The sequence below is a fragment of the Astatotilapia calliptera genome, chromosome 3 (assembly GCF_964374335.1).
Source record: "Astatotilapia calliptera chromosome 3, fAstCal68.1, whole genome shotgun sequence".
NCBI lineage: Eukaryota > Metazoa > Chordata > Actinopteri > Cichliformes > Cichlidae > Astatotilapia > Astatotilapia calliptera.
In genome coordinates this window covers 77,399,651-77,415,228 of record NC_137424.1, presented here as the reverse complement: position 1 = coordinate 77,415,228, position 15,578 = coordinate 77,399,651, and the positions used below count along the sequence as shown (strand labels likewise).

Here is a 15,578-nt window from a genome sequence, read left to right as displayed (position 1 = left end):
GATACGATGAGCTGCACTGAGCTTCTGTAAAAACTTTATTTAAACGTGTGAGTACACTCTGGTCAAAGATGGTGTTGTGTTGTTCTGTTTACAGTTAAATAAAGACTTGAATCCTCTTAAAATCATCACTTTCTGTTTTTATTCACAACCATTTTATTTACGCAGCATCACAGCTTTGTCACATGTTCGTCGGTTTAACGTCCATTTCTTCTCACGGCGCTCGTATCCAACTGTTCATCAGTGGTCGATGACTCTGTCCGCTCCGTCGACACGTTTAAATAAAGCTTTTTTGAACACGCTACTCGCTGTCCCATGACAGTCGTTTGAGGGCTCCTCCTGTGTGGACGACGGTGAGGCCACAGGTCGCTGCAGCATGACGTCACCGTAGAAACACCATGGTAACAAGACCTGCGAGACAACCACAGCATCACTGCTTCATTCTCTACCTCCTCATTTCCTTTTCTGCCTCCTTCTTTGTATGTTTTTATGTACTTCTGAATCTTCAACTTCTCGTTCCCTTATCCACCATCTCATTTCCTTTTCTACCTCCTTATCTCCTTCGTTTTCCCTCCAACTACATTCTTGTTTCCTTTTCGTTCCTGCCCTTCTCTCCTAATTCCTTCTCTATATCTAGTTTCTTTTCCGCTTCCTTATTTCCTTTTCTATTTTCTTGTTTGCTTCTTTATCTCCACATTTCCTTCTGAGACTCCTTCCTTTCTGCTCTGACTTCTCATTTCCTTAACTGTCCCTAGATTCCTCCTTTCTTCACCTATAACTGTTCTTCTCTACTTCCTTGTTTCCTTCTCCATCTCCTTCAATTCTTTACTTTCTTTTTGCTTACTTTCCCACTGTCTCATTTGCTCCCTGCCTCCCCTCTCAGGTCATACAGATGTGTGTGTGTGTGTGTGTGTGTGTGTGTGTGTGTGTGTGTGTGTGTGTGTGTGTGTGTGTGTGTGTGTGTGCGCGCGTGGTGTTACCCAGTGTGTAGGCGCAGACCAGTTTCTGATTGGTGGACACGTGCAGCCAGCGTGGAACCAGCGAGTTGCTGTCAGTGTGCAGGGGGAGCATCAACACTGTGACACACAGCACCGCCACAGCCACACACACCGCCCACTGAGACGCGCTGCGCACAGCTGCAGACGCACACACAGAAACATCATTAGTAAGATCAACTCTGCACCCGCGAATGCACTGCTGCAGGAACCAATCAGAGCACTCCATGGTGCCTTACCTGTGCAGGCAGGCAGGTGTGCCTGTGTGGGCAGGAGCTGAGAAGTAGGATGAGGCAGCGCCCTTTGTTGACCTCCTCTTTGCTCCTCTTCCTCTTGTCCTCCTCTAAGCTCCGCCCAAATCTCCCGTCGTCCCACCTGGCCTCCACCCCTCACCTCCATGCGGAACCGGTCCCTGCGGCCCCAGTGTCTGGGGGAGACGTCCAGGTGACGCACGACCCTGACAGGAAAACAAAATACTTGATTGCATGTGAGCGTCGTTATGGATTAAGTTTTAAACAAAGTTTGAAACACTCACAGGTCGACGCAGGACTTGGCCCGGATGCTACCCTCTGCCTCCACCACCCTGTAGAACGAGGGCGCCGTGCACCACACTGTGAGGACAGAGAGAGAGGCTGTTAGAGGCTGTTAGAGCCAGTGGCGGCGTGACCAGGGCCTAAACAAGGCTGCACTCACTCTTGAAGCTGAGGCTGAAGTTGTAGGGGTTGTAGAGGGTCAGCACCCTCCTATGGGAGCTCCTCTGCTCGGCGTAGAACACCATCTCTGAGGGGAACAGGAAGACGGCAAGACGTGGCACGCCCCCCACCGCCACGCTCTGCTCCCCTGCCACCGCCGACCCCCCCTCGTCTCCTCGCCCGTCATGGCTCTGCCTCCTCCTCATTAGTCCGCTCTGTGTGGAGCCCCGCCCGCGGACATGATCGGAGAGCTGTCATTGGATACCTAGAGGTAACACCGCCTACCACCACAGCGAGACAAAAAAAAATCATTTAACGAGGAGAAAAAAAGTTTCTCTTTCCTAGGTTGTGGCTCCTTGGTTCCTCCTCTGTCTCCTTATTTTGTACAATGCCTCCTTGTTACCTCTCCCTACTTTTTCCCCTCCTCCTCGTCCTTTCTGTGTCCTCATTTCCACCCTGCCCCCTTTATTTACCAACTCCTTTTTTCCTTCCTCATATCCCTCCTTCCTGCCTTTTCTCTGCCACCATGATTCTTACCCGATACCTTGCTGCCTTCTGTACGTCTTTCCTTCCTTCTGTTTCTTTGTTTACTTCTCTACCTCCTCTTATCCTTCCGTGCTTCTTCCCTTCCTTCTCTGTTTCCGTGTTTACTTCTCTAGCTCCTCGTTTCCTTCCCTAAACAAACAGGACCCAACATGTAAACAGTGGAGAACAAACACAGGTGACGCCTCATAAATAAGTACCTCAGCTCCTGTGTATCCCTCCGCTGTCAGCCTGTAGTATAAATTGTTTATTTCTGGATCTCTGTGTAAAAAACTCCGAAAAACTTCACTAACAGACTTTCTGTTAGTGAGCTTCCTGCTGTTTGCTAACGCTAGCTGCCCAATCACTCGCCAAAACACCGGTAACGTGACGCAGCAGAAACTGTCGCCAGCTCCGCGATATGATCTCCGGCAGCCGGACGGTCACACCGAGGCGTTTTATGGGAGTTTAATCCGGTAAAAAAAAGAAAAGAAAAAAACAGAAATAAAACTGCTCAGTGTTTCTACTCACCGCTGCCCCGGATCTACTTCCTCAGCAAGCTGTTGCTTATAATAAATCCCTCCCCCTCTCTAGCTCTAAACCAATGAGCGTTCGGAAAGAGTCCCAGCCTTCTGTTGTTTTGTGTGTCACATCAGACTCCTTAGTTTGACGCTGTGTTTAAGCTGATATGATGGTGGCAACAGTTGTAATTCATTTTTAATTCTGAAACTAAACAAGAAATAGTTTTGGATTTATAAAAGCCATAATATTCAAGAAAATGGTACAACAATGGTTGCTACAATGTTTCAACCATGCTACAAGAAAATGCTTTCTTTCTTTGGCTCTCGGAGGAGGCGGACGCATCTTTCACTAGTGATGTGATGTTCTGTATCGAGGCTTCGGAGCGTGTGTCGAGTAATGGAGGGGGCGTTTCCACGATGCGCGTATCGAGGCTTGCTTCATTTATGGGAGGAGCTGAAAATGATGACGTCCGAAGCCTCGCTGCCCGGCTGTACCACGTGACTGGTTCATGAAGTGGTTCGAACTTTGCCGCGAGATATGACAGCGATATAAACCCCTCAGACTTCATTCAAAAATGTGGGTGTTTGATGGAGAGTTGTTAGTGAGAGTTTGGAGACAGTTTGGAGGTTTATGAGAGTGAGGAGAGAAAGTCAGGAGAGAATGGAGCCAGCTAAGAAGAGGAGGATGTCCTCCCCTGTGTGGGAACATTTTGATCTTATTCCTCCCAACAAGGTATGTAAATTTCTACAGAAGATGTATTTTCATGATACTGATGGTGCAATAAAACCTATGTTAAGCTGTCTTGACTTTTGTACAAGGTGAAGTGTTTGCTCTGTGCCAGGGAGCTGGGATATAACAACAACACCTCATCCATGCTTAGGCACTACAGAGCTTTGCATGAGAATAAGGGGGACACCGATTGTGGAGCAAGACCAGGTGAGCCATCAAATGCAATGATAATATAGCATGCAGTAATGTTACTAAATAATATAACAATATTATACAACTGTTATAAGTTACGCGTGATATTTATATTTGTGCTTTGTCTTTATTGTCTTTCCTCAGGAGAACAATCTCAAATAGATGAAGACCTGGTCAGCATGGTGATTGAGGACTCCCAGCCATTTAGCATTGTGGAGGACAAAGGATTCAAAAGACTTGTTAAATCATTAAATCCTAGCTATGTTCTCCCCACTAAAGGTTATAGAAGCAGTGAAAATTTAGTTTTTACAGAATAAAATGTGAACAGGCAGGACTGAGGCTCAAAGCCTCAGTGTGTAGCTGTCCATACCTCAACGTTACAAAAGCACAACCACTGTCCACACCCCAACCACACCTCACCTCACAGTAAATGATCATTTCCATTTTAAGCATTTCCAAATGATCATTTTCCATACTGCCACTATAAATATACACAGTATACTGCCATCACTACAATATACATGTTTTACACACTCCTTTTGTTGTTGACATTTACAGGCTGTGTGCAAAATGCCACACTCTTCAAATTCATGCCAGCTATTATTTTTACGTCCAGTAGGTGTCCTGCTAGAGCAAATGAAGCTTCATGAAGCTTCGCGTTGGGGTGAACCAATTGGATGAAAAGCTTCAGTGCTTCATGGGGCTTCATCTGCCCATCACTATCTTTCACCGTCTCCTTCCCTTATCTTTCTGGGTTATCCTTTTGTGTTACACATTTCACTGTTTTTTTCCTTTGCTACCTCCCTGACCTGTACGGTCGGCAAGGTCTGTCTTCTCGGTGGGCAACTGCAACTGACAAATAAAGGCTATCATCTCATCTCATTACAATGGTACAACATTATAAGCAATAAATTATTTAACAAATAATTGTGGCTTTTAGTTTCCTTATTTTAAAGAAACTAAACATTTATATAACGTCCTACCAGTTATACACTTTTAAATTTATGTTTTCTACATATTTATAGATATACTTAATTTAAATAACTAGCGTTGTAGCATCTGCGGCATTCAAGTTCTCTCGGAAATGAAAGACATAAAAATGCCATGCACGAATTTTTAGTTGAGTAGGGCCTCTTTATCAAAAGGCTCGTCATCGTTTCAAGTATCAGTCTGTATAAAGATGTTTTTGGTCAAATGATGAGGAATTCATAATCAACTTCACGTGTGTAATTTATTGCATGCCAAATGCCAAAATGTTTAAAATAACATTTTTCTTTTTAATATAACATCAGTAAGTCAAAGACTACAGCCTTCTAAATATCTGATATACGCTGTACGTCATTAACTTCGCTGTATTAGTTGATTAGTAGAGTTCGGATGGAGGAGTTTAAAAGGAGACCATGAACGGAGCACGTTGATCGTTCCTCGCCTCCTGATTGGTCCGTTGCTCTTCGTGTCTCGGGACGCGTCCGCTTTATAGAGTCACCTTGCTGCTCTTGCTGCCGCCGCTGCGACGGGGAGAAAGCAGGCGGAAAGCTCGGCTCAAAGGCACACAGGCAGGCGGGCGGCAGAAATCTGAACGTAGACTCTGCGGCCACTGACCGATCGGGGGAAACATGGCGGATGCGAAGCCCAAGACCTCCCCGAAGGCCATCAAGTTCCTGTTCGGGGGGCTGGCTGGGTAAGTGATGCGGCTAGCTGCCATGCTATCGCGCTAATGTCAGGGGTCAGAGGAGAGCTCTGGTCAGTTTAACCCGCTCTGTGTGGTTTAAAGGACAGCACGGAGGCCGTTACTGCGGCGGAGCGACACGCTGATGGTTAGCTGTTAGCAGCTGATGCTGGCTGTCACAGGACGGGCTGCACCCCGAGAACTCCGAGGGGACGTTTTTCATCAGCACACCGGTGTCATGACGAAATCTGGGCACCTCTCTGCATGTGTTAGTTAGCCATGTTCGAGTAGAGCTTCCTGCCCCTTTTTTTTCTCACCAGAACACATTTAAACATGCAAACTCGTAGAAGTCCTGCAAATGTTCCGCTTGTATCCCCGGGAAATTATTTGTTAAAACCTCCCGCCTGGGCTTTACAACGAGGAGCTAACGCTAACGCTGGATTGGCAGCGAAGCTTCCCTAAAGTAAACTCTGACAGCAGATAAGGGGAGGTGGCACCAGTCAGGGGGACCTGACGTCGGCTCCCCGGTCTGCCGTTAGCATGCTAACTGTTAGCCGGGATGGATGACAGCTTTATGACCATGATGATGATGATGATGTAACCTGGTTTAGCCTCTAAACTCTGAAATCAGGTTCAGTTAAACTCTGATCCATGTTTATCACAAAACATTTACAAATGTAATCATGTATCATAAAAGTTCATTAAGCCAATTAATAATTTGATGAATGAATTAAAATTATTATCTCAATAATTATCTCACACTGCGCCTCAGTGATTGGATGCCCCTCACTCAACAGGGTGCGTGACTGTCTCTGACATCATACTGATCCAAAAATAGAAAAAAATGATAAACTGAACAATCTGACCTTTTGGCTCACAGGGATTAGTGAACGTATGCTGACATGAAGGTTAACATGAGTGTATGAGAGGAAACATGGAGAACATTACTCACACACACACTTTAAGACGTGTGTGTGTGTGTGTGTGTGTGTGTGTGTGTGTGTGTGTGTGTGTGTGTGTGTGTGTGTGTGTGTGTGTGTGTGTGTGTGTGTGTGTGTGTGTGTGTGTGTGTGTGTGTGTGTGTGTGTGTGTGTGTGAGGTTACCTTAGCAGGCGTAGCAGGTTATACAGCCTCATAATAAACAGTTGAAGGTCACCAAATGTTGACAGTATGGCTGCTTCTTACAAACTCCGTGAGGCGGTGTCAACAGTTGACTTTATTTCAAACCTGCACACCTTTTTTCATAGATGGATATCTATCTATCGATATATCTCTCAGAAACTATAAAAGTTAAAAATAATGACATGACTAAATGTTAGAGCTGTAGGTTTGCAGATTAGGCCTTCATTTATATTTTAATCCATATTTGGTGTGAATCAGAGATAATTTAGAGGTATCTCTGCACCATCTCTAATTTTACAGTTTGTAATTTGTCATTCGTCAGGATCCCAGCACGCTCTTCTGTGAAGCTTCATTTGAGATAAATAAATGGACGTGTTCTGATTTAAAAGACAAGAATCGCTGCCCCAGGCAGGTTTTCATCATCGTGAGTTAATCTGTGCTCTCACCTGCTGCCGTCGGTGTTTTCTAAGGGAGGCTAAACTCTCACCTCCTGAAACTCACAGTACCAGCTCTTCCAGTCCCTGATAACTTATCACTGCAGAGTTACCACATCGCTGCAGCTTCACTGCTAACAGAAGTGTAAATTCATTAGAGCAAACACCTCTGTTCTCCAACTGCGCTTAAACAACCTGCCATGTTTTAGTTTTTACTGTCTCCCTTAACTGTAAAACTCCTCCCTGATGTTCTTTTTAAATAAAAAGAACTTTTCAAGTGAACTTTGATTTATTTTGATCACATTGTTTGGATTTCAGTGGAAGTCGTTGGAACAGTCAGTCCAAAGGTCTCATTTTATAAGTTACGATTTAAATCTGTTCAAACATCTGAAATGTCAGATATATGATAACAAGTCTGCGCTCCCAGGTTTTGTTGTGTCTTTGACTGTGCCAAAAAGTTTTTGGTTTCATGTTTTCTCAGTAATGCTTCAGCTTTAATAAACGTACCTGTGCTGTTCCCTCTCTGCAGGATGGGCGCGACAGTCTTCGTGCAGCCGTTGGACCTGGTGAAGAACAGGATGCAGCTGAGCGGTCAGGGGACGAAGGCTCGAGAGTATAAAACCAGCTTCCACGCCTTGTTCTCCATCCTGAGAAACGAGGGCGTGGGAGGCATCTACACCGGGTACCAGCGCTTCGCCCCATCCTGATTTTTATCATTTTAACTCACGTTTCATCTCCCTGCTTCATTGTGGGTTTCTTTGTGTGTTTGTCAGTCTGTCAGCAGGTCTTTTGCGTCAGGCGACCTACACGACGACCCGTCTGGGAATCTACACCATCCTGTTCGAGAAAATGACCAGCAGTGACGGCCGGCCGCCGAACTTCTTCCTCAAGGTGAGCTGAAAGAGTGAAAGGCTTATGAGCTCTGAAATCATCTAAGCCTGTAGAAAGCTTTTAAGCAGTGGTAAAGGTGTAGATGCCACAGCACCCTCCATGCTGCTGAGTAACAGTGTGCTCCCCCTACAGGCTCTGATTGGTATGACAGCTGGAGCCATTGGAGCATTTGTGGGGACGCCAGCAGAGGTGGCGCTGATCAGGATGACGGCCGATGGACGGTGAGACTCTGTTTACCTTCGAGCAGCTTTCTCTGCTCGGCATGGACACAAAATGACTCGCAGGCGTTTTCCTCACCGTTTGTCTCCAGGTTACCTGCAGACCAGCGGAGAGGATACAAGAATGTTTTTAATGCCCTCGTTCGAATAACCAAAGAGGAAGGCGTCACTACGCTGTGGAGGGTGAGGCTACCACCATCATCATCATTTTCTTCACTTGGGCCTGAATGAGTAGCCATTAGTCCAGATGCAGTAATTTAATGTGGAAATTTTAATTGATAAAACGGTTTGTGTCCTGAAGTGGTCCTTCACCCAGAGTAGATGCTGCCCGATTTAACATCACACAAACATTACATTAGTCCTTTTTTAATTTTTCTTATTTGTTTAACTATTTCGTTTTTCAAGCCGTTGTACTGTTATTAATATGTGTGAAAGTAGTTAATGGGAACTGTGAGCTACTGCTGCAGCTTTTATTGAAGGGGAAAAAAACTCTTGCAGTTCACTGGTGCGAATCCTGAGCAAAAACAAGAAAAATGACCTCAGCTTTGATTCTGATATTTTTGAATTTGGCTTTTTCTCTGCTTATCCTCATGTTTCCAAAACGTTTATATTCCCAAAATTCTCAGTTTTTCTTCTAAAGAATTTCCAAACTGAAGAATGTCACATGTTCTAAATCTGGGTCTCTCTTTATCAAACACAAATGTCTAATCTAATCGTTGCGCGAGACTGCGGTGCAGTATTCGCTGCTTTTTAGAATAATTTTAGCTCCTCAGGTGACGATTGAATAAACGCTCATGGATTTAGTGGCTTTGTTTTGTTAGTTTTTACAGCCCTTGTTAAAAATGTGTCTACAATATTTTAAATAATTTTAAACTGAATTAAAACATTTAAATGATCTTTTTATTTTTATTAAAAATATTAATTGAATTTTTTTAATTTGCAAAGGATTTTACTGACCATCTGCAGTACTTCCATGGGGCAGCAGAGGGCAGTGTCGCAGTCTTTTTCAATGTATCAGAACACTTTATTATTCCCAGACGACATTACGTGGTCACAGTTGCTCCAAGACGGGAAGGACAGGGAGCTTCTTCTTTTCTGATCTCTGCATCTTTTTTTCTGATTTTGCAACAGTTTTCCCACCAAAGATGGTGCAAACATAGGTCAGATAAACTGAGTCATTACAGTGCCTCAGTTTTTGTTCAGTTATAAACACTTGGTAGTAACATCTTAAACTTTTCACTTAAAAAAAAAAAAAAGATTCTGCTTGCAGGAATCTAAAAGCTTCATCCATGAAATTCTCACTACATGATTAACAAAATTTGACACTTGTCCTTTCATTCTCTGGAGTAATTTGTGTGTGACTGCTGTAATATCAATAACACAAGTTAGATGATTTTTAAATCAAATTTCCTGATGAGTGTTAGTAATAAAATGAGGATTTAAGTGCTGAAACCTAAACTGGGACTGATCTCAGCTATTCTGCTGAATCAAAGACGATAAAACGCTGAACTGTAAATCGGAGCTACAGCATGCTCTGAGGGTCGCTGACATCCCTCCACCTCTACCCTCGCTGGTTCATTTCCTGCAGAAAAGACTCCAGACGTCGTCTGTGGAGCGTTCACGTCTGTTTGTTGGTTCAGCAGCTTTATCGAGTCTCTTTGGGTGTTTTTAATAACTGAGCTGATGACGACTCTGTTGTTGCAGGGTTGCATTCCCACCATGGCTCGAGCGGTGGTCGTGAACGCTGCTCAGCTGGCCTCGTACTCTCAGTCCAAACAGGCGCTGCTCGATTCAGGTGCCCAACACACGCACGCACTCACGCACGCACACAGTCTTTCAGTGACGCACACTCTTCATCAATATGTTTGTGTGTTCTCAGGTTACTTTAGAGACGATATTCTGTGTCACTTCTGTGCCAGTATGATCAGTGGTCTGGTTACCACGGCAGCCTCGATGCCCGTCGACATCGTAAAGACCAGGTGAGACTGAAGGCGTTTGATGAACTCTTCTTCTGTGGTCGAGCCGAGTCTGACCACCTTCTCCTTTTTGTTGGCAGGATCCAGAACATGAAGATGATCGACGGGAAGCCAGAGTATAAAAATGGTTTGGTGAGTCGCCAATTTTATTTGGTTTTTACTTGTTTTTGTTATTACATTTTGGTCATTAAAATCTTTTTTTAGCATGAAAGTTAAATAATGCTCTGAAAGCAGATGAGCTGATGAATAAATGCAATATTGTTCCTGGTAATACTGTGATTTTGAAGTATTTGTACAGGTTACTTCTGTATCTTTGATGTTCTTTGTGTAACATTTAGATTTAGACAATTTTCTGACAATCTCCAATACACATTGACAGGCCTCTTTATTAGGTACACATCGCTAGTAACAAGTTTTATCTTCAGAACTCTTTAAATCTTAATAAATTTAACAAGGATTTTGCTTCATATTAACATCATATCATCACACAGCTGCTGCAGGTTTGTCAGTTGCTCCTTGATGAGGAAGATGCTCCATTGGAGTCGGGCCATTTGAGTACAGCGAACTTATTTTCTTATGTTAGAGATGAATGGAGCTTTTTGACATGTGTTATCCTGCAGATATCAGGAAATGTGGTCATGACAGGATGGGCACGGGCATCATGTCTAAATGCACTGAGTCACTGCCATGTGATTGGCTGATAAAACACAAGTCAAAGAAGTTTAACAGGTGTTCCTAATGAAGTGGCCAGTGAGAGGACTGATATACAAGTTATATTAAGTTATATTAATACTGTATTAATAGACTTGTTCCGGTAATAAGTGTTTATATTCTGGGCACCGACTGAATTATCTGTGTCATGATCAGGAGGTGCTGGTTCGAGTGGTGGGGAAGGAGGGCTTCTTCTCTCTGTGGAAAGGTTTCACCCCGTACTATGCCCGCCTCGGCCCGCACACCGTCCTCACCTTCATCTTCCTGGAGCAGATGAACCGCCTCTACAAGACCTACGTCCTCGACGTTTAGCCCACGCACACACAGTGTTTGAATTCTTTCTGTAAAGAGAAAAATGTAAATTAAATGTAGTTCAGACATCATTCACAGATGTTTTGAGTAATTAAGTCTTATTTGTAGAAACCCTACCCCACTGTCTCCCTGACAACACGCAGCATGATGATGGGATTGATGGGTAACCATGGTAACAACCATGGCTGAGCAGAGACTCGTGGTTGAATAAAGACTTTTTGACCTTGCTTTGTTGTCATTTCCATCACTTCCTACTTGGACTCCTGTTATTAATTACATCAATATGTTGGCTAAACTTTATTGTAGTCGATACTGATGTTGATGCCTCTCAATGGCTCAATATAACATCTGGCACAGGACAGCTGTTATGAAAGTAAGGGAGAAAGTTTGTCCAAATCTCTGGCCCCAGGAAACCCAGCTTGGTCCTGATGGTTTTCCTCACCATTTTTCTGCCAAGGTGAGTTTAGCTGTTAATAATGTAGACTCTATTATTAAATTAAATGAAAAGAATAAATTACACTTTTATGAAACCACCTGCTATTTTTATGTAGTTTCCATGTTAGCAGGCTGCAAAGTGCTCTATAACTGTAATGGATCTAAAAGTGTTTAAATCTTCAGTTTTAGATCATCCTCAGCCTAAACTTAAAATCATAAAGGACAGCATTACATTTCTGATATTAACAGTAACTCTGGGCCTCTGGAGTGTACAGCTAATGCCATCTCTTTCTAAATATGGATAACAAAAGCTAAGGAGTGCTGAGTCATTAAAAAATACAGACTATTAGAGTAACAGGTGTGTAGTGTTGCTAACTAGATAGCAAAAAGCCTCAAAGTGGGTATGCTAGCAGCTAATCTAGCAAATGAATTAACAAGAGTGATTTTAGATGTTTTAAAACTATAACATGATAAGCTGTGTGTCTTCATAAGTGACGTGGTTGTATTTACCTTAATTGAACAAGTCATCAGTTGCGGTAAACCTATCACCAGGTAGACTGGTCAGAATGCTCTGGTTACAATCCATTTCAGTTTGTCTTTTGTACAAGTGAATCCACCTGTGTTTGTCTGCCTGAATTACACTTACACTGCAGGGGAAACTGAACAATAACCAGAACAAAGTCTAAAATAAAAACTGCCAAATATCTGCACCACTGAGTCACGCTTTATTTTCTCAGCATCAGAAAAGGTTTCATTTCTGACCTGCAACAAACATATGCACTGTGCTGGCTATGGAAGCCCGTTTCCGCCACACAAAAAAAAGTATCCATAACTCGAACTGTCGAGTTATTTTCTCAAAATTTCGAGTTACTATTCAAAATTTTGAGAAAAATATCTCGAAATTTCAAGATATGGATACTTTTTTGTGTGTGGTGAAAACGGGCTTCCATAGCTGTACAGCTTGCAAATTTATAAGAGGAAGTTGAATGAATTTCTGGCCTTTATGTCACTCAAATGCAACAAACCAGGAAATATAACATGTTGATCTATGTTTTGCATCAGCCACTAGATGGCACTGTGTTGCTGCAGAGTAGTGTCAGAGTAGCGGTTTTCTACGCAATCCCTCGCCGTTGGACAGTGCAGACATTGAGGCTTACGGCGTTCCCACACCGCGCATGGATTGGGACTCTAGCAACCTGCCCGAGGCATGGCGGCGCTTCAAGCAGCTCGCCGAGCTGATGTTCGCTGGTCCTCTTCGGGGGAAGGAGGAGGCAGACAAATGCAGCTACCTTCTTCTATGGGTCAGTGAGAAGGGACGGGATGTCTATAACACGTGGATGCTCACCGCAGACGACTCCCGAAAGCTTCAAATGTACTACGATTACATCACACTGAAAGCTAACCCAATCTACGCCAGATATAGGTTCCATGAAAAGATGCAGGGTGAAAATGAGGCATTTGAACAGTTTATTACAGAACTGAAACTGCTTGCTAAAGACTGTGGGTACCCAAATACAGATGAAATGGTCAGAGATCGCCACACATTACATAAGAAGAGGAATAGTTTCCCAGGTTAAAATGCCCAAGAAGATCAGTTTTAAATCTCTCTCCTCATCGATGGCCGAGCCCGAGTTCTTGATGACAGACTTTGCCAAGATGGAGTTTCAAGGACAGCTGCACCTAGGCTTCCAGGCTATCCATGCCTTCCAGAAACATGGCCATCTTCACTCAAATACAACAAACCAGGAAATATAACATGTTGATCTATGTTTGCATCAGCCACTAGATGGTGTTGCCATCTAGTGGCTGGACCCCAGACCCCTCAACAAGGCCATACAAAGACCCCATTACCCTCTACCCACCTTGGAGGATGTCACCATAAAACTTCCTGGGGCCAAGTATTTTAGTGTTTTGGATGCCAGATCAGGCTACTGGGCCATTAAACTAAGCCACGAACCATCTCTGTTAACCACATTTAATACTGTGTTTGGCAGGTACCGCTTCACCAGGCTGCCATTCGGGATACTCTCAGCCCAGGAAGAGTTCCAGTGACGCGTGGATGAGCCCTACAAAGGCCTGAGGGGCGTGGCAGCCATTGTGGACGACGTGTTGGTCTTCGGAGGAGCCAAACAGGAGCATGATGACAACATGAGGACCATGCAGCAGGGAGAGAAGTGTAAAAGTGAACCCTGACAAGTGCACCATCTGCGTCAAAGAGTTACTTCGGTCACACATTGTCACACGAAGGACTAAAACCAGAGCCACAAAAAGTAAAAGCAGTCCAAGACATGGCGCCCCCGCAGAACAGGGGAGAACTGGAAACAGTGCTGGGGATGGTTAATTATTTAGCAAGATTTGCCCCACACCTGTCAGAGATAAACGTGCCGCTCCGCCAGCTGTTAAACCAGGACAGTGAGTTTGTATGGGACAAGAACCATGACAGATCCTTTCAACAAATGAAGGAGCTGATCACTAGAGAACCAGGCTCAGTTCTCTCCTTCTTCAACCCCAAGAACGCGCTACGACTCCAGGTCAATGCACCCAAAAGTGGCCTCGATGCTGTGATGCTGCAGGACGGCAAGCCAGTCGCCTACACATCCAAGTCACTTAACAGCACTGAGCAGAACTATGCCCAAATAGAAAAGGAACTGTATGCTGTTCTCTTTGGCTGCAAGCGGTTCCACGAGTAAATGTACGGTCAACATGTGACCACTGAATCGGACCAAAAGCCACTAGAGTACTCAAAAAGCCACTAGTATCAGCACCACCACGGCTACAGAGGATGATACTACAGCTGCAAAAGTATAACATCAGCATCATCCACAAGCCAGGGAAAGACATCCCGGTAGCCGACTCGCTCTCCCGGAAATCCATAGAGTTCTACGATAAATCACTATGTGACGGGATGGATGCGCAGATCCACTCAGTCAGTCAAGTCAAGTCAAGTTTATTTATAGAGCACATTTAAAAACAACCAAGGCTGACCAAAGTGCTGTACAGTAAATACAGATAAAAATACAATAGAACACAATTTCGTAAAACACCTCGCTGATCAAATAAAAAATAAATAAACAAATAAATTAAACCTTTCTAAAAGCCAATGAAAAGAGGTGAGTTTTAAGAGCAGTTTTAAAAGTTTCTAGGCTTTTGGAGAATCTGACGTGAGGAGGTAAACTGTTCCACAGTCTGGGTGCAGCCACAGCAAACGCCCTCTCTCCCTTTGTCTTTAATTTATACCTGGGAACATCTAAAAGCATCAGATCGGCTGACCTCAAAGATCTCCTGGGGCGATAAGTACTAAGGAGTTCTGACAGGTAAGAAGGTGCAGTGCCATTTAAAACCTTAAAAGCCAGCAGTAAGATTTTAAAATCAATCCTAAAAGCAACTGGGAGCCAGTGGAGAGAGCAGAGAACCGGAGTGATGTGGTCTCTTTTTTTTTTTGAACCGGTCAACAGGCGAGCGGCAGCGTTCTGCACCAGTTGAAGGCGATGTAGACAGGAACGATCTAGGCCAGCATAGAGGGAATTACAGTAGTCCAGCCGTGAAGTAATAAAAGCATGGACCGCTCTTTCTAGATCGTTCCTGCAAAGGTAAGACTTGACTTTGGCTAAAATCCGTAAATGATAAAAAGATCCCTTAACTACAGAGCTGATTTGTTTATCAAGTTTAAAAGCATTGTCAAAAATAACTCCAAGACTCTTAATGGAAGAAGTGCAATCGGAGGTTAGGGGTCCCAAAAAGTCAAGAGAGAAGTTGGGATCTTTAGGAAGCCCAAACACAATGACTTCAGTTTTGCTTTCATTAAGGTGTAAGAAGTTAAGAGTCATCCAAGTCTTAATGTCAGACAAGCAGGAGAGTAGCGGCTGCAAAGAAACATTGCAGTTCAACCTCAGAGGGAGGTAGATCTGAATATCATCGGCAAAGATGTGGAAGGACACATTATGTTTACGGAGCACATCGCCCAGAGGGAGCAAGTACAGAATAAACAACAGGGGGCCTAGTATGGACCCCTGAGGTACGCCACAGGTTAAAGGAGCTCTGGGAGATGACAGTTCACCAAGGTGAACAGAAAAACTCCTATTATTCAAATAGGACTGGAAAAACTTTAAGTCAGTGCCCTTTAAACCGACACAATGTTGAAGGCGGGCTAGCAGTATGTTG

At 43.9% G+C, this 15,578-nt stretch overlaps 2 protein-coding genes and 1 long non-coding RNA gene across 5 annotated transcripts; 2 read left to right on the top strand and 1 right to left on the bottom strand.

Moving 5' to 3' along the window:
- Positions 1 to 116: 116 nt before the first annotated feature.
- Positions 117 to 2,878, bottom strand: LOC113017771 (motile sperm domain-containing protein 1-like). Of its 3 annotated transcripts, XM_026160889.2 has the most exons (7): positions 2,738 to 2,851; positions 2,222 to 2,359; positions 1,686 to 1,965; positions 1,528 to 1,603; positions 1,232 to 1,449; positions 978 to 1,133; positions 117 to 408 (listed from the first exon to the last, which is right to left on the bottom strand). In XM_026160889.2, the coding sequence occupies exons 3-7, from the start codon at positions 1,888 to 1,890 to the stop codon at positions 380 to 382; spliced, it is 684 nt and encodes a 227-aa protein (XP_026016674.1). In that variant the 5' UTR covers positions 1,891 to 1,965; positions 2,222 to 2,359; positions 2,738 to 2,851; the 3' UTR covers positions 117 to 379. The 3 variants fall into 3 exon arrangements, with proteins under 3 accessions (XP_026016674.1, XP_026016673.1, XP_026016672.1); XM_026160888.2 differs by lacking the exon at positions 2,222 to 2,359 and having other exon boundaries at positions 2,738 to 2,878; XM_026160887.2 differs by lacking the exon at positions 2,222 to 2,359 and having other exon boundaries at positions 2,428 to 2,804.
- A 166-nt stretch (positions 2,879 to 3,044) lies between these two features.
- LOC145425880 (uncharacterized) lies at positions 3,045 to 4,576 on the top strand. The gene is made up of 3 exons (XR_013906658.1): positions 3,045 to 3,460; positions 3,547 to 3,664; positions 3,794 to 4,576. It is a non-coding gene; the product is annotated as an uncharacterized LOC145425880 (long non-coding RNA).
- A 291-nt stretch (positions 4,577 to 4,867) lies between these two features.
- Positions 4,868 to 11,209, top strand: slc25a11 (solute carrier family 25 member 11). Its single transcript, XM_026160876.2, has 9 exons — positions 4,868 to 5,330; positions 7,404 to 7,556; positions 7,648 to 7,765; positions 7,898 to 7,986; positions 8,076 to 8,166; positions 9,688 to 9,778; positions 9,863 to 9,962; positions 10,040 to 10,091; positions 10,827 to 11,209. Exons 1-9 carry the CDS (start codon positions 5,266 to 5,268, stop codon positions 10,980 to 10,982), a joined length of 915 nt encoding a protein of 304 aa, XP_026016661.1. The 5' UTR covers positions 4,868 to 5,265; the 3' UTR covers positions 10,983 to 11,209.
- Positions 11,210 to 15,578: the final 4,369 nt, after the last annotated feature.